The sequence below is a fragment of the Mustela erminea genome, chromosome 7 (assembly GCF_009829155.1).
Source record: "Mustela erminea isolate mMusErm1 chromosome 7, mMusErm1.Pri, whole genome shotgun sequence".
In the NCBI taxonomy this organism is placed as follows: domain Eukaryota; kingdom Metazoa; phylum Chordata; class Mammalia; order Carnivora; family Mustelidae; genus Mustela; species Mustela erminea.
In genome coordinates this window covers 105318040-105337065 of record NC_045620.1, presented here as the reverse complement: position 1 = coordinate 105337065, position 19026 = coordinate 105318040, and the positions used below count along the sequence as shown (strand labels likewise).

Genomic DNA, 19026 nt, shown 5'->3' with positions numbered 1-19026 from the left:
TTAGGCATCGGATTTCCTCCTGAGTGATCAGACATTTCCTAAGCCGGACCCAATTCTCCTGAGAACATGCAGCAGCCCAGCAGCAAAGCTGGGACTCCTACAGGATGCCTGGCCATGTCTCTGGCCTCAGATCCCTGCTCTGAATGCCAATGTCTAACCCACAGTGTGTTTTTCCAAGCCAAGGCGCCTTCTCAGGAGTGGGCTCATTGCCACACTGGCTGGGGAGAATCACTGTCCAGCCCAGGCCATTCAGCTCAGACACTGGCCCCTGGCCAACATCCATCCTGTGAGCCCAGGGTCTGCCAGTCCGCTGGGGTCAGGAAGCTGTCATGAGCTGGCGGAAGTCTGGAGTGCATACAAGCTCCCTCTGAGGTCCTCTTATTCTCCTGGTGTTTACAATTCTCTCTCAAAAATGCTTTCCTAAATAAAATTAGTTATGGCAGCAAAAGTGAAAAACAAAGTCACTCTCCTTCCTTCCGGTAGACAGAACTTCAAGGCTGTCTCAATCACAAGTGGGCAGCAGAGCTTAAGACCTGGGGTGGCCACCAAGGGGAGATCAGAGCTCCCCCCCAAATGGTGATTAGTTGTCATTGCATTTCCTACAACATAAAGGAATGTGACCTCCTGTCAAATGAGGACTTCTGTGTCTGTAGATTGTAAAACAGGAATGTTTTATAATCCTTCCACTTGGAAATCCCAAGTGGGTCCAAGAAATCGCAGGGGGTCACTACAGACCTGTCTCTCCACCTGGCTCAACCATTTTCTTGGTCTGGCCTTGGATGAGTTCTATCACATTTGGAGCTTCAATTTCCATTTCTATAAAATGACAGAGAAATAAAACCATCAGTGCTGGGTGAGGTTTAAACACGTAGACATTAACTGGCATACAGAATACCCTCAAAAATTGCTGGTTATTCAGACATTTCTGCAAAGAAGACATTCAGATGGCCAACAGACACATGAAAAAATGCTCAACACTCGGCATCATGGAAATACAAAACAAAACCACACTGAGATACAACCTTACACCAGTCAGAATGGCTAAAATTAATAAGTCAGGAAATGACAGATGTTGGAGAGGATGCGGAGAAAGTGGAACCCTCCTACACTCTTGGTGGGAATACAAGTCGGTGCAGCCACTCTGCAAAACAGCATGAAGTTTCCTCAAAAAGTTGAAAATAGGTTACCTATGACCCAGCGATCGCACTACTGGGTATTTACCCTAAAGACACAAATGTAGTGATTTGAAGGGGCACATGCACCAGAATGTTTACAGCAGCAATGTCCACAGTAGCCAAACTATGGAAAAAGCCTAGATGTCCACCAACAAATGAATGGATAAAGAAGATGTGGTGTATATATACAATGGAATACTATGCAGCCATCAAAAGAAATGAAATCTTGCCATTTGCAATGATGTGGATGGAACTAGAGGGTATTATGAAGAGCGAAATAAGTCAATCAGAGAAAGACAATTATCATATGATCTCCCTGATACGAGAAATTTGAGAGCCAGAGTGGAGGGTTTGGAGGGTAGGGAAGGAAAAAATGAAATAAGATGGGATCAGGAGGGAGACAAACCATAAGAGTCTCTTAATCTCACAAAACAAACTGAGGGTTGCTGTGGGGAGGGAGAGGGTGGTTGGGTTATGGACATTGGGGAGGGTATGTGCTACGGTGAGTGCTGTGAAATGTGTAAGCCTGACGATTCACAGAACCCTGGAGCACATAATACAGTATATGTTAATAAAAATAATAAATAATAAATTTTAAAAGCTGGTTATTATTGTTATCATCTGCATTTCTAATGGTGCATGTTGAGACAATGAGGATCACTGGCCACGGAAGACTGGGACAGGAGGGCAGAGCACTGGCCTGAGTGATCACTGCTCCTCCCGACAGCCCCGTGTAGAGTGCCTCGGCAAGAAAACCAACCAGCGACCACCATCTTGGATCATGTCTGTCATGGGACCATGACACAGACACTGGAACGCGAGTTTGGAAAATCATGTCATCTCCAATGCTCCTCATTTCATTGAGGACAGACCATGTGCCCAATGCTGGGATCAGGAGGAGCAACGGGGTAATTCTGGACAAATCGCTTATGATATCTGAGGATAAGTTTCCTAATTTCTAAAGTCTAGACCAGAGATTAGATGCTGAAAATAGAAGTTCATTATAAAGTATCAGGGGGCTCTCAGACACAACTAGATTCTAACTCAATCCAAACCACACATACAGCTTCTCAAGGGACCCTGGAGATGTGTGGACGTTGACGCTCAGTGTTGAAGGGAATTGTCAGGGATGGTGGGGAGGCCAATGGAAATCCACCAGGGATTTGTAGCTAGTGATTCAGCTAATATTTCTGGAACACAAACCATGTACCCACATCCTTCACAGAGCTTTGGGCCTTCTGTGTCTGATGGAGAAAGGTGGACCAAGCAGGGCATGCCCATGTGGGAAATCAGATACAAGTGAAGATAGTCTCTGTGTGGGAAATAATACTAAGTCAGAGAAAAGTGCTAGGACTAAGTACCATGGAACTAGTGGTACAAAATTGGTATCACTAGGTAGGCTATGGTTTCTATGTGCACTTCCTTCTAGCTGAAATAAGCCAGGCCCATCTTTCACATGTCGTGCATCTTTGTGATATCGCGGAGTGAGAAGGATTGTAAAATAAGGACCTGACTCAAAAGAAAAAGGCAAAATCCGATATAACAAATCTCAACAGGATATAGGAATTGTGTAGACTGCTTAGAGAACAAGAAACTGATATATGCAAGACTCAGAATTAGAAAAATTTAATAATCCTGTTGCTTCTAATTATTGCTCAAAATTCAGAAACTGTAAAAGATGAAAATACTCAACTACACTTAAAAACAACAACTTTTGGGGGAAGCTGGGTAGCTCAGTCAGTTAAATGTCCGACTCTTGATTTTTGACTCAGGTCATGAGATCAAGCCCCACCTCAGGCTCCACACTCAGTGGGAAGTCTGCTTGGGATTCTCTCTCCCTCTGCACACCCACCCCATGTGCATGTGTGCTCTGTCTCTAATACATAAATAAGTAAATTTTTAAGAAAACCACTTTTTCATGGCAAAAGTAAAAAAAAAATAACATGGGCAAACACGAAAGATGAACATCAAACTTGGACAGAACATCATAATTCGTAACTTAGGCAAGAGATAAGTGCCTTAATGTATAAAGAGCTCCTATAAAGAGAAAGAATAAAACAAAGAATGAGCAAAGAACATGAGGAGACATTTCATAGAAAAGGAAAAGCAAATGGTCCTTAAATTCTGGGGTGTCTGGAAGGCTCAGTCAGTCAAGCATCTGCCTTCAGCTCAGGTCATGATCCCAGGGTCCTGGGATGGAGCTCCACATCTGGCTTCTACCTCAGTGGGGAGTCTGCTTCTCCCTCTGTCTCTCCCCCTCCCACCCTGGCTTGTGCTCTCTCTCTCAAATAAATAAGTAAAATCTTTTTAAAAACCATATAAAACCACCATAATAAAAATTAAAACTGTGGAGATAGCATCTTCTACCATTAGTACTGGAAAAATCCCAGCAGCTTACTGAAGCTGGCTCTAATGAGCCCACAGGAACCAACTGTTAAATTTTTAGAACTATTAGCAAGCCGCTCATTAAATGCAGCCATTACTAAGATTTTAATTTTATAAACTTATAATTCATACACTATGTTAAAAACAAAGGAAGTAAACCCAGAACTTCCTAATTCTATTATACCTTTCAGTATTGCCTCTGCTGCCTTCATCTCTGGTGTCTGTGTGGTAGGAACAGCATGCAAGAGTGTGCTAGTGGCCATCTCCTCCCAAGTCCACGGTCAGAGACATCATGCTCGTAGTTTGAGATCAGCCTGTGTGCGAGTGATGACATTGTGGAAATCAGCAGACACTACAAATCAGGGCTTCTCTACTTTGTGTTTGCCAGCATGGAGTTGTTTTTTAGAGGAGTTTTTTTAACCATTTACCAGCACTTCCCTGCAGATTCCCAAATGTTAACAACACTAGAAAGGCTGGGGAGAGAGCAAGCACTGTCACTCAAGGTCAATGGGAGGGTCCAGGATGACAGAACCCCGTGAGGGGCAATTTGGCAACATGTACCAAAATTAGAGTTTGACGCTATGCCCAGCACTTCTCCTTCTGAGAATCGATTCTATAGCTCTGCCTGCATGTGTGTGAAATGAGGGCATTATGGGCTTATGCAGCAGGGCCTATAAGAGCAAAAGACATGAGTTGCCCGGATCCTTCGCTGGAGACTGCTGAAACCACAATCAGTCCATCCTGACATCGGTCTCCTACTCTGCTGTGACAGAGAAGGCGCGGCCTTCAGGAGAATGAGATGGAAAGACCTCTAAGGCACAGTGCTCGGAAAAAGCAAGGCAGGACGCTTCTTAGGTAAAAGGGAAAGAACACCAATGTATTTTTGCTTGTTGGTATTTGCATACAGGAACCGTAAAGGATAGACAAGTACTAATTAAAACTAGTCACCAGGTTCAGGAAGTGGTTTGGGTCTTATGGGATGGATGGGGGAGAAACTTGTTTCTGCATCCATTTTAATACAGTTTTACTTTTTAAACTATGTGAATATATCATCTATTCAAAAATGTTCCCATTAATAAGTCATCTTTATGTGATGTTATTTATTAGGATGGAATCTGACATGTGATTGGTTGCAGCTTTTCCACAGTATATAAAATTTGGAATACTTTGTCAATAGAGAAAAAGAGAGAACCGCGTTTTGATGCTGTGGTCCTTGACACAGGTAGGTTTGCTAGAAAATTTAGATAAAAACATCAATGGTAAAATGACTGAAGTCTGTGTGTAAGATGTGTTCCCTGTTGGTTTGCAATCCACAGGAATTACAGGATTTATTTCTTGATAGGGCCAGAAGGGATCATCTGTGACCACAGTGAGATGTGTTATGATATCTTCTTGCCCCAGAAGCTGAGAAGCACCACTGTGGCCTTCTGGCAAGTCAGGAAGTAAAGCAGTAAAGTTATGAAGCTGCAGATGTATGGGCAGGTGGGGCAGAAATCCCAGCAGCTTTGCAGGTGGTGCCTGGAGCAGCCAGCTGCTTCAGCATTCTGTGAGCCAGCTGGCACTGCCATGTCCCAGAGCCACAGGTTACTCCCCGCTCCAGGGCCAATGTCCAACACTGTTTGCAGGCCAGGCCCACAGCAGGAGACACCAGCCAATGATAGAGGTCCCTTCTTTTATGAACATCAGTGTGACAGTGGCCTTTGCAGTTCCTGAGCAGAATGGCATCCCCAGCCACTCAGAGGGAACTGTATACCTCTCCAGTGGCCCCGCTGCCCCACAATGGCATTCATCTCCTTCCCTTGTCTACGAAGGTCAGGTACTCAACTTCCCACCTTCTCCGTCACTGCCATAGCTAACTCTGTGCCATGAACACGTCATGCTTCTTCCTGCCTCAGGGCCTTTGCACTTGCTCTTCCCTCTTCTCCAGATCCTTCTCATGACTCAGGAGTTAAGAGTTTGGTCTCTGGAATCGGACTTCTATTTCTGTGCCAAAGAAAACCACAGATGTGGACAAGCTCATGGGACCTTGTGTTTCTGAAGTAAGCAGTGGACTCCCATCCCAAACTAAGGCTCAGTAGGCTCAGCATTTCCTTCTCAACAGACCTACAGAATGGGGGTAGGGAGAGAAGCATTCATTTTCCTGCCTCTCTGATTCTTTGCCTTAGTAAGCAACATTTTACTCTTTCTGTTTTCCCTAATTAGCTAAAGGTTGGGCTCTCCTCAAAGACCTAGCTTCTGCTTTATGAAATCCCGAAGAGGGAGGAAGAGGGGGTGTCTTGGTCCAAGACACTGAGGAACTGCCAGCTTCTCTAGCAACAGTAACAAAGGCTCCAGTGAGCTGTCCATCCGACTCTGTGGGACATCCTGGCTGCAGCTGGGTGAGCAGCTCACTTGTGCATTCGAGCGAACAGGCTTACACGGCGTCCAGACTCCTAGCAGGGTGCTGTGGACCCGAGGGAGTCATTGGGGATGGCAGGAGAACCTAGGCATGCCTGGAGGGAGCAATGATTCTGTTTTCTTTCTGATGAAATGGATGGAATGTTAAAAAAAAAAAAAAAATTTCGGGATGCCTGGGTGGCTCAGTTGTTTAAGCAGCTGCCTTTGGCTCAGGTCGTGATCCCAGCGTCCTGGGATCGAGTCCCACATCAGGCTCCTTGCTCAGCAGGGAGCCTGCTTCTTCCTCTGCCTCTGCCTGCCATTCTGTCTGCCTGTGCTCACTCTCTCTCCCTCTCTCTCTCTGATAAATAAACTCTTTAAAAAAAAAAAAAAAGGCATTTGTCTTTAAAAAAAAAAAAAATCACCACCACTAGAACGAAGATGATATAATGAAGGTGGGCTCTCTGCAGGTCCCAGCAGCCCCATGAGGTCAGCACCTCCAGGATTTACATGCAGGAACATGACCATTGAGGCTTTTTTTTTTTTTTTAACTGAAGCCAGTAAGTGATATACATGCAGATAACAAGGAGGGGTTTTTTTAAAGTTCATGGTAAGAAAAAGGAATAGGAAGAAGGCAGGAGGGAAATGGAAAGAAATGGTCGCATTGCTCACAGACAACAGTCAAGGTTCACTGACTGTGTGCAGGGACAACACTTACAGGGTCACGACACCCACTGGGAAGGATCCAGAAGGGGATTGTGGCTGGGGTGTGAAGTCACGAAGGCCACTTCTCCCCAAAATGCCAAAGACTGATTCCACTGCCCATGACTTCTGGACTAGGGAGCTAGCAGGAAAAGGGTGCCGTCCATTGAGAAAGACTAGGTCAGGGTGAGATGAGAGATGAGTAACCACCCTTGCAGGAAGTCAGGAATGCCAAGGCTGCTGAGGTATACCCCTGCCAGGGCCACACAAGGGGACCAGCTACAGGACTAGGAATTTCAGCATCGTGCGGTGAGAATAGGGATCAGCTGTGCTGTGAACCACGGAGCACAGGGAGGGACCCAGCCCTATGGGGGTTGTGTGTAGTCAGAATAGACTCCCAGAAGAAGTGGCATTAAAGCCCCCAAGGATGTAGTAGACACAGGTGTGGCTGGAGGGTAGGAGCCTCAGAGAAGGCAACACTTCTCCCATTTCCTCCCATTTGCTGGGTGAAAAGTGAGCTGTCAAGCCCGGAGGGCACTTTTCCACATCATTCAGAGATTTTGGGCAGTCTGACCTGAGGCAGAGCCTAAGGGAGGGCAGTGAGGCTGTTATTTCATCCAGGTCAGCCTTTACAGACATCCACACCACTGATGTCCTCCTCCCAGCGTGGCAGCAGCCAGATCCAGTGTTTATGAGGACTCAGCAACAGCCCCTCGGCCTGGGTCGGGGGGAATGGGCAGAGCCCGGAGTGCATGGCCGGAGGATTCCTGGTAATTATACGACCATGGAGAGAATCCCTTATTACTCCAGGGAATGGATCACTGTCCGCAAAGGTCTCTGAATGGGACACCTGCTAACTAATATACAGGAGCCCGTTTTTACATTCTACTGCTCACTGGCTAAATGCAAAATCCTCTCTACCTATTATTTTAAGTTCCACGAACAGTTGGCACTGACAACTGCTCTGCTTTTTGCCTTGGGTGAAACGATGCCCGGTGGGTGCACTGACCACAGACCCCGCCTGAAGACACGGCAGGGCCCCAGAGCCACCCTGTTTCCTGAAGCCTGCTGCTAACTGCAGGTGTAGCTGGTAAGCCGAATGATGCTGCCAGGGACGCCCCGACAGGCTTTGGGGAGGAGGTGGGTGCTTGCCGAAGGCAGCAGAGGGTATCCTGAGCAGCACGTGGCCCCACCAGGATGTCCTTCTAAGGCATGGCATGCTCGGCCTGCCGCAGTACAGGGTGGGCACGCAGACGTTAGACACCCGGGAAATAGAGACTCTTGACTAGGATTCCCTCGAATTAGGGGATTTTTTTTTTTTTAACACAATAAATTGTTTTGGGAAAAAGTATTCCCTGCTTATGAGAACTCTTTTCATGCACTGAAGAGGTGATTCTGTCAACAGAGACTCTGAGCAAAATTACTTTATCTGCTCACAGAAGCAGCGAGAGGAGAGCAGGAGGCAGGTCCCAGGACGGCTGGGGGCCTGGGGTCAGGCGGCCTTCGAGGGGCTGGGACAGGAACCTCTGTCCTCCTCTGCCAACGAGGGCAGTCAGTGCAGCACACTGTAATACACACTGTCCCATAGATGCCCACAAGCTCTGATGTGCTTACGGAACACATTTATGTTTATGTTTGTGCCTAATATATAGTAGCATACTTCATTACTCAGAGATGTATCTACTTCAACAATGTTGTTGCTACAATTGTGCAACCTTTACTCTTATTTTAGTACTTTCATTATAGAACACTAACCTCTTGCCCACAAAGGTTTTCTAATAGCTTTTTTTTTCAAGATTATTTTTTATTTTAAAACATTATTAAAAAAGTAATACAAATAAAGAAAAATTATAATACTAAAGAAAGACGAAGTCACCCATTTATTGCTCTGCCACCCTTTTATAGGAACAGTCATTTACTTTGTCACCCTTTTACTATATGCTTGGTGTGTCACTGACAGCCATGACCTTACCCATTCATATGCCATTCATAGCTTGCTTCTCTAATTAAATATTTTCTTATTTTTTCATTTATTATTAATTTTTAATGAGTATATAATATACCATTCATTGGCTATCTATCTGTTTATTAACCATTTCCTTTACCAGGGGTTGGCACATTATGGCCACGCATTTGTAAATCAAGTTTTACTAGAACACAGCCATGCCTATTTATTTACATATGGTTGTTTTTGTACTATAAACGCACATTGGAGAAGTTTTAAGAGAGACTATATGGTTTGCAAAGACTAAAATCTTTCCTTTCTGCCCTTTGCAGAAAAAGTTTGCTGACCCCTTCCTAAAACTTTTAAGGGATCTATTATTTTGGCCATTATAATTAATGCCACTTAGAATGTCTCTGTGCATATAATTTTTATACTCTAGGCAACATAATTGGGAGGTATTGGGAGTAACTCCACAAAAGTGGAGTAACTGAGTCTATTTAATAAAGATGTCTTTAAGTCTGACACCGTCCCTTCCTATCTTTCTTGTAATATTCTAACTCTGATATAATAAGGGTGGTGGTAATAAGAATGGAAAGCAAGGCCTAGTACTTCCTTTATTAGGTAGGAAGTAATTAATCAGTAGCACCTCTCTGGTCCCTATGAATCTAGCATGTATGTAACTTTATACTCTGGATAAGCATACCTTTCTTCTGATTTAAAGTCAACAGTAAATGCCACATAAAAACCAATGGAAAGAAAACTGTTACTTTCTAATGGGGATTTAAAAGCAGACTGAGCAAACTCTCCAGGTGTCCATGTGTCCAAGAAATGCCATCGCGGGCTACCTGAAGTGGCCAAAAGGCACTGAGAGGGTTAAATTAGAGAAAGGTGACAGTCCCAACAATGTGTTAGCAGAGACGGCAGGGAACAATGAGGCAGCTATGGGTGGGGGATGAGAGAAGAAACACGTGCTCCACCTCTCTGAACACATCCTAAGCACCAACTTGTATATAACTGTAATTAAACTGCGTCCAGGTAAAAAAGTTCTAGAGCAACTACCCTATACTTACGAACAAAAAAATTCTTCTATCTGGGAAAGTTTTATTCTTCAAAAAGAAAAATTTATGGAATGGGACCAGCTAAGTCAAGCCTAACTATCTCTGAGATAAAAGATGAACCAGGCTGATGGATCTCAAATCCAATCCCACAGTGAGCATCAGGGAGTACAGGTGTCATCTTCTAAGGGAAATATTCTGAGGGTCTGGCAGGATAAATCCATCAGTAAGTTTATAGTAGACTATTGTGGAATTGGACTCCACTATGGCCAAAGTAAAAGACATTGGCAAATCTGGATCACCTTGCAATTTCCGAGATGCCTTCAAAATCTCCCTTATCCTGTTATGGCTGAGGGAAGCACTGATGGGTGTAGGCACCACAGTCTGTAATCCTTCTCCTTCTATCTCAGTACCGATGAGGCAGATGAGCTGGAGATCTGGTAATCCAACACAGTTTACTTCATGCCAACTTTTACTCTCCATGAGGTCCAGGTAAACCAAAAATGCTATATAAACTTGGCTGGCATCTCCTATGTCTAATTCCATCATTTCTAAATACTTTGGGTAGGTGCCCATCCAGGCGTCCTCCGGAGCCCATGGGTGGGCGCCGCCGCCACCGCCGCCGCCGCCGCCCACGCCGCCCGGGCCCAGACCACTGCAGCCTGGGGTGGGCTCGGAATCGTCGCGCTCCGCCATGCCGGGCAGGGGGACGAGCCAGTGGTGCACCGCGCCCCGAGCCCGGCCAGAAGCCTAATAGCTTTTTTTTAAATATTTTATTTATTTATTTGACAGACAGAGATCACAAGTAGGCAGAGAGGCAGGCAGAGAGAGAGGAGGAAGCAGGCTCCCCACTGAGTAGAGAGCCCAATGCGGGGCTTGATCCCAGGACCCCGGGATCATGACCTGAGCCGAAGGCAGAGGCTTAAGCCACTGAGCCACCCAGGTGCCCCCCACAAAGGTTTTCTAAGGCTCAAATGAGAAAACACATATCTGTCCAGTACTTCATCACCAGTGTCTGGCATTTTATCATATATTCTTTGTGATTAGTATTTGTAGCAACATTATTAGTTCTGTTATCACAATTTAATAATTAGTGGGGCACCTGGGTAGCTCAGTCAGTTAAACATCTGCCTTAAGCTCAGGTCATGATCTCGGAGTCCTGGGATGGAACCCCACATCGGGCTCCTTGCTCAGTGGGGAGTCTGCTTCTCCCTCTGCCTCTGCTGCTCCCCCTGCTTGTGCTCTCGGTCTCTCTGTCTCTGTCTCTCTCTAAAATAAAAACAAAATCTTAAAAAAAAAAAAAAAACAATTTAATAATTCTTTCTGAGATGAGTTAGCACATAAATTAGGAAAGCATGAACATTCTACTTCTTCAAAACATTCTAAGTTTCAGAGTGCTTCCAATTACCCCTCTCCTCACATTGCTGGGATGTGTCTGCCCGCTTGCACATTCTGTGAGCGCAGGGTCAGCTGACCTCCTCGTTCTGCTCACTCCTCTGCACATCCCAAGCTGCTGATAAGCACCTGGGCTTCTTTTCTTCACCTCCACCTCCCCACTGAAGGTCTCCTCGGAAACCCCGGGGGACCAAAGCAGCCGACAGGAGTGTGGTTGGAATACTCCAAGCATTCAAGTTCCCCCAGGGCTGACTCAGGGCACAGTCTGGTGTTGTTTTTAATTAAATTCAATTAATTAACATATAGTATATTATTAGTTTCAGAGGTAGAGGTAGTAATTATCAGTTGCATAGAACACCAGTGCTCATTATATCATGTGCCCTCCTTAATGCCTATCACCAAATTACCCCCCATCCCCCTCCTCTCCAGCAACCCTAGTTTGTTTCCTATGATTAAGAGCCTCTTATGGTTTGTCTCCTTCTCTGGTTTCATACTGTTTTATTTTTTTCCTCTCTTTCTCTATGATCCTTTGTTTTGTTTCTTAAATCCCACATTATCAGTAAGATCACATAATCTCTTTCTCTGACTTCTTTCACTTAGCATAACACATTCTAGTTCCAACCATGTCTTTGCAAACAGCAAGATTTCATTTTTGATGGCTGCATAGTATTCCACCAAGTGTGTCAGTGTGTGTGAGTGCGTGCGTGCGCGCCCACACGCACGCTCACACACACATCTTCTTTATCCATTCGTCTGTTGTTGATGGACACCTGGTAAGAGTCCCTTTTGAGGGCCAGTGACTTCCTGATAACAGATTCAGTAGTTTATGAAGTCCCATGACCTCTCTCAGACCCAGCAGGACCACCTAATGCGCCCAAGATGTTATTTTGGGGTGACTGACGTGACTCACAATCAGGATTAGTTACATAATTTTCAGGAGTCTGTGCACAGTGGGGTCCTCCAAGCAAAAAGCATACAGAATTGCAAGATGGCAAGAGCAGAGCACGGAACCAGGCCCTTCTGAGTGCAGGACCCCTGCAACTGTACAGGCTGTGCCCTGTGACTCCAGCCTGTTGCAAAGGGTTGGACAGGTGTTTTGCCTCTCTCTTACTTATATCGTCTACTCATTCCCTCGGGAGGCACTCCTCTGGGGACTGCCCAGGGAGCTAAGTAGGAGTACTGACAGACAGATGGACGCAGCTAAGACCCATCCCTCCGCTCCCACTCTGGGCCTCTAAGAGGCCGGCGCAGGTGCCTCACTCCCGATCTCTTGACTTTCCTTCTCTTGCAAATACAGAACCCTAAGTCTGTGGACCAAGTACAGGCTGAGACCCCACAGCACAAACTATCAGAAATGTCTCCAGTACTCCAACAATCCAGTCGAATGAAACTCAGCAAGTTGTGAGTTAAATGTTTCCTCCCCTTGCCCTCCTTTAACTGTTACATGGGTGCATTTTAATGAAATACAATCTTTTCAGCATGTGATTAGTTTTTCCTCCACTAATAAAAATATTTCAAAGCATAGAAGGCTTTTAGCAGTGAAGAAAGTTTGGGATTCCTTTTCAGCTACAACTCAAGTTCCATCTAGGACACAAAGCTGGGGACGGGAGCTCCCGCTTTTGCAATCAAATTCCTATGGTCAGGGAGTGCCCATTCTGTTCTTCCTAGTTGGTATGAGAGTTCAGACCTTGATTGGAGGCAGGTCAGATGCACTCCCCAAAGCTGCTTTTTGAAAATACATCTGAATTCATTTTCAACGAGCACCCCGCCCTGCATCTCTGTCCTCCCTGTGGGAGACCACATGCTCCTTCACATGAAGCTTCCACGCTCAGAACACTTGTTCGAATTACGTTTGGAAAGGGCCTCAAAATTGACCTGTCTCATCAGGGTCCTAAATGGTGGCAGATTGTTCTCTGAAGGTACATTAGCTTTCTGCAAATAGTCCAAAGTTGTTTACAGTCAAACTGTAAACAAAAGCAGGGCCAGGAACAAGAAGCATCTCTGCTCCCAGCCAGCTGGTGTTCTGTGGGGCACCCTGGGCTTCTGGGGGAATTTAAGGGGACAGTTCCTGATCGATTCTGGGCGGGTCCCTTCAGGGCTTGGTTAGAGTGTACATTGCCCAGGGGGTTTCTCTGAGGAAAAAAGCATTTGTTTTACTCTCTACATTTGGGGGTGTTTGTAAGTATGTTCTAATTCCCTGATCTATAATAGAATAGCTTTCATATTCTTTGCAGAACACATTAAAGCTACTTAAAACTTTTTTTCTCTCTGAATAACACAAACAAAACAAAGAAACTTAAACTATAACAGACCAGGAATCCTTTTTTTTTTTTTTTTTTTTTTTTTAAGGGCAAGTAACTTTCTCTAACAAATGTGGTAATTTCTGAGGTCTCATGAGCTCTTTCTATGTCAGATTCTATTTCTTCAGACCAATGCTGGCCACGTTACAAAGTCGAGAGCAACATTCTCACAGCTCTGGCACCTTTCCCTCTGGGACTTGGGATGTTCTCCTCCATTCCTTTAATCCACTGTGGATGGGCAGGCAGGGGTGTGGGGAAATGGTTCAAGAGGAAAGGAAGGATTATCCTAAAAGCCCCAGAAACCGGGACTGAAGATGGTCTGAAAAGCATGAAATCAAGGTCTGGGTTTTTTCTTTCCTTTGCAGAGACTGTACTTATGTAAGCAAGATCTCAAAGAGCTATCTCTGAACCTGTCTGTCTTGTTCACAATAAAAGCCACAGGGGAAAGTGGGGAGCCTGGGAACCCCAGAGATCTCTGGGAAGAATGAGGGAGGCAGCCCTCACGTTCCAGTCTGAGCCTGCCAGACGGCTTGACATGTAGACCAGGCTTTTGCCAACTGAGAGACCAAATGATGGGGACAAACATTAGCCCCTCATATAAAAAGTAATTAATCACTAGGAGCTTGCTGTAATTCTGTCCTCTGCTCACATGGTCTTGGCAGCTGTCTGCTCCCAGCCCCATGGTTGGCTGTTCTAAGGCCTCTACCACGCACAGGTGGAAGGCCCAGAAAAGAAGTTCAAGGTGTGGGTGGCAAGGGGGAACATTAACCCCAGAGTGGGCAGTAATCCCTGGCTCGGGAGCCCATGGGCTGTGGTGTAAGAGCATCAGATGCGGGCCACTTCTGAAGGACACATTCCCCTCCCATCACAGGCATTGCCAATTTGCATGAAAACATTTTTCCGGCAGGTGACAGGGAAGTGTCTTAGGGAAAGGGTGCATTTTTCTAATGTGCGCAAAGACCCTATAGAGGCTAACAGCAGTTCTAGATTCAGCCACTGATCAGCAGGTAGTGGAGAAGCAGAGAAGAAACACACCACCTCCCAGGGCCAAGTAAGACTTGGAAAGGAAGGGAAATGTGAGCCCATCTGCTTTGCTTCTGTTGTCACCTCTGAGATAATACTTTGGTGAGTATATTCATTACAAAGTAAACTCAGCCTACAGTTAAGAGAGATCAAAAATAATGAGGAGGGGTTATTCTCTCACATGGAAGACAGAAAATGGGCTTTCCAGGGTTAATACGGTAACTCTAGAAGGTCAGCAGCGACTAACCAGCCCAAACCAACACCCCTGTCAGCCAGAAACCAGAGCCTCCACAACACCTGACACCTACCACTGCGGGCTGCCTTATCCTCAACAGTTTGTACATATTTTCTCATCTTAGAGACGCCCCTCAGGGATGGGTGTGATACCAATATCATTCCTCATCCGAAGAAATGGGAGGCCCAGATGGCTCAGGGAATCTAGATTCATCTAGAGAGCATGTATAAGCACCTTCCGTCTTTCTGCTCTACTGTCTGTGGTGCATGACCTTATTCAGAATCACCTGGGGTTCCAGACATCCTACCACGTCCCAGAAAGGGGGAAAGAGGAGGGGCAAAATGGGCACTGTAGTGCCTAGCCTAATTGCCTCCCTTAAGGGGCCGCCTCCAAATTCCCACACAGCACTTCCTTTTAGGGTACGTCCAGCTGCAAAGGCAGCTGGGAAGTGTAGTCTTCAAGCAGACACATGACCAGAGTCAAAGGACACCATCCCTGCCTGGGCGCCTGCCAAGTGCTAGTCTTTCTCCATTTCCCTTGTGCATTCATGTATCTCCCCACTTTTCGGTGCCCACATGGACCCTGGCCAAAGAATGTGGAGGAGATCCAGCATACAAAACACAGTTAGGGAAGCTGTCCCACTTGGAAAAGTTGGGTCTCCTCTTTGCATGAGCCAGGCAAACTCCTGCCCTGGGTACTCAGATTAGATGGGAACGAACAAAGAAAACAGAAGAGGAAGAAGAGATACTTACTGATCTGAGTGCTCCTACATATGCCATTTTTTCTTTTTAACTCAAGACAGATCTGAGAGAGAAGTAATCACACCCATTTTGCATACAGGACACCAGAAGCTCCAAGACAGAAGCAAGCCTGCCCAGAGTCACATTGGTGGGTTTGGGATTAAAATGTAAGGACCATCCTGACTCCAAGACCTATCCTACAATTGGTGGTTAAAATAAATTCTATCACAGTCACTGATAGGAATTTATTCTTTCACCTAGGTTGATAAAACCAGAAATTTTAAAGCTGCTGCAAGAATTTTAAATAGCATCTCACTGCTTGGAGCCATTGCCTAGCAGCATCGCAAACACCCACGTGACGATTTAGCTAGTCCGTGACAAACATAGGGACCCATGATGACCATGTGTCTTTCTCCTGAAGCCAGTCAGTTCTTCAAATTAAAGTGGATATCTAAGTGCTTTTATTTTTTGTTTCACTGTCAATCCAGTTGCTTAAATGTGAAAAAAAAAATTTTATATGAACTCATGAACAGAAGGGAAATGTCTGTTATTACTGTATTACTGTATTAAGGAAATTAGGTCCCTCAAGTGCTGGCTCACAAAATATTGACACAAGAATTGCCTTTTTGTAGCACAGACTCACATTTATAAATTTTGTATGATCCCATACTTTCTCACAGCCACCCCCTTGCCTCCTTAGTCTGGGGATGTTAAGCCTGTTTACTAAGAAGCCAGGGAAACGGAAGAAAGGCTTGTGAGAGGACCATTCTCTTCCCCAGGTCCCACAGGCAGCCTGGCCCCACCCTCCAGTCTCTAGAAGACACCCTTCCCACTCAGAGGGGTGCCCCCAGCTGAAGTGCTCCGCAGTCAGGGGCCAGCAGCACATCTTGCCGTGAGTCCCGCGGCCCATACCTGCAAACTCTGCATTCAGAATCCCCTTGTCCTGCCCTATGGACTCAAACAGCATGGATTGGGGACAAAACAACATGTCCTTCCCAAGGTCCCCAAGTCCTGGGCCTGGCCACTTCCATCACCTTTCCGGAGGGCTTTCAACACACAACCCCGTCCTTCCCTCTACACCGTCTTTCTCCTGCTGTCCCTCCCCCTTGCCATCGTCCTCTGCAGTCACCTCCTGCCAGGGAAGAACAGTTACTGGCTCAGGCCAGGCCCTCTAAATTTCTCATCCCATACGTGCTCTCTAGATAAATCCAGGTTCCTTGAGAGTCACCTCTGCCCCCTAGGGTCCTTTCTGAGATGAGATCCTATCTAGGAAATATTTAGGACAATTGCAGCAGGTCTGCAGGAATAGCTGCCAGGCATTATCATGAAGGCACAGACTCCCGGTTGGAAAGAGTCTCACTTTAGGCAAGTTAAGTCTGAGAGGTCTGGGAGACTTCCATTTGGAGGGGGCCCACAGAAGATAGGCTTTCCCTAGAAGATGCGTCTAGGCTGTATCAATCCTAGAAGGAAGGCATGAATGCAAGGATAGCTAACCCTGACGGTGTGCCTTGTGCACACCATCTCTCTCCCACTATGCTCCCCCATCTCAGTCAAGAGCATCACCGTGCACTGACTGCTCTGGTGAGAACCTCAGAGTTGCCCTTGAGTGCCCCCTCTCCTCCACCTCCCACATTTTCTCTATCAGCAGGCTCCACTCACTTCTCTAGACCACAGCCATGACCTGGGTCCCAGCCACTCTCCCTCTTACCCAAATGATGCAACTGTCTCCTCACTCAGCTCCCCATCTCCATTCCAAATCCCTCCAATCCATCCCCCCTCACACAGCTTCTGAAGTCTGACCCAGATTGTGACATTGCTCTGCTTAAAATCCTCCTATGATGCCCCACTAGATGCAACATTAAACCTGAACTTCTTACTTTGGCTGCGTGTCAAGGCCCTGCCCATCTCTCCACACCATTTGTGCTAGCTCTACCTGCTCAGCAGCTCCAGCTCCATCCCTCTACCCAGCCCTCTCAAACTAAGTATCAGGAGAGGAAGGCTTCAAGTCTGGGTGGAGGTTGGGGATCCAGTGCACCCACTAACCTAGTGGCAGCACATGGCCCAGCACCCCCCTTTCAGGCAGGGAATCCTCCTTCCCCTGTCCCACCTGCCCCCGCAGCTTCAAGTGGTCACAGTCGAGACAGCAACAATGCAGACAGTCCTAGGAGAGCCCTGAATTTCGGAGCACTCTGGCACTGAGCTCAAGTCCGGGACTCATTTTCCACAGGCACACTTTATCATTCCCTGGCGGGAGCCAGGTTTCCATGCTCATAATTCCCAAGGGAGGAGCAACGTGCCCGGATCCTAACTACACAATGTGCCTTCATCTTTTTCCTATAAAACAACTCCAAGTACCTGAGTTATGCATTTTATCAGAAACCATGTGCAGAACGATTTTTAAATATTACCTCCAAAATACATACATATGTTGCCAAGAAACCATCAACTATAAATTACCTCTGTTTCAAGGGCCACGATATGGTTACTGTCACCATGCAAGCCATTCACATAAAATTCAAAATGTCTCACATTTTATCTTTAAATTTTACAAAATTTATTGATCTTCATGGCCACGAGAGGCAAGAAGAAATATATTTTTTGTTCATATCGTTTATTACTGACCCAACTGACCATGTGAAATGGCTCAGATTTATCATCACGTCCAGTTGCCAGCATTTACGGCAGCTTTAAAACATGTCATTTTACCTTTGACTTCTCGTGGTTCAGGCACTTTGGGAGTTGACTGAGTAACTCTGATTTCAGGACCAGAACAAATAAAGAGTTTAAGTACTTTTGCAGCTCATTGGAAAGAGTGTTTGAAATTCACTGGAGAAGATTGCTAACGTGGGCCACAGATAGCTGGGGAAGGAGCAGACGCTCCCCAGAGCGATGTCTCTTTCCATATGGGAATAAAGGGAGGGGCACCCTCCACCAAGCTGATTCCTGTGCCCCCCAGCAGGCATCTCTGCTCCACATAGAGCTTCAGAACAATAGCATTCATTGTCCTCCATTCGCCAAAGTGAAAGTTCTTATTGACAAAATAGAAAAGGAAGTTTTGCTGTCCTTAAAAATGTCCTTAGTGCTATTTACCATCAAGTGAGTATAAACAAAACAGTCATCTCTGTGCATAGAATTCAGCGCCTATTCATTACAAAAGAAAGAAGTGAGTTTTAAAATACCAACATTTATGGAAAAAGAATAAGAACCTACAGGTGACAAACTTAGTAGGTTCTAATGTGATCCATGTCAAAAAAATTTTTTAAAGATTCTATTTATTCATATGACAGAAAGAGAGAGCACAGGAGGGGGAGCAGCTGGCAGAGGGAGAAGCAGACGCCCTGCTGAGCAGGGAGCCTGATGCAGGACGCTGGGATCATGACTTGAACTGAAGGCAGATGCTCAACCAACAGAGCCACCCAGGGGTCCCTGATCCTGTCAAAGTTGGTTAAAGATACAGAGGCTCAAAGGGGTAACCTTTTGCCCTCTGTTCCTTTAGACATGCGTGGCCGGCCAACCCAAGCCCTGGGCTGTGCTTTGTGAGCTTCTCCTTCTTTTCTGCCATCTCTTGGCTCAGCATACTCTGCCACCCAACTGACCTCCTTGTAAGCTACTTACAGCCAGGATCCGGAAGACAAAGTGTAATCCCACCTGGCTACAGGGGCAGAAACCATCTCTTCTATGAATATCTCCAGTCT

General features: G+C 46.0%; 1 protein-coding gene across 1 annotated transcript; it reads right to left on the bottom strand.

The window, feature by feature from the left end:
- Positions 1–8487: 8487 nt before the first annotated feature.
- On the bottom strand, positions 8488–10382 carry LOC116595922 (tRNA-splicing endonuclease subunit Sen15-like). Its single transcript, XM_032352778.1, has one exon. It carries the CDS (start codon positions 10332–10334, stop codon positions 9816–9818), a length of 519 nt encoding a protein of 172 aa, XP_032208669.1. The 5' UTR covers positions 10335–10382; the 3' UTR covers positions 8488–9815.
- Positions 10383–19026: the final 8644 nt, after the last annotated feature.

What these genes read in the sequence shown, in the direction of transcription:
- LOC116595922 (XM_032352778.1), bottom strand. Translation starts at nt 10,334, where the DNA reads ATGGCGGAGCGCGACGATTCCGAGCCCACCCCAGGCTGCAGTGGTCTG.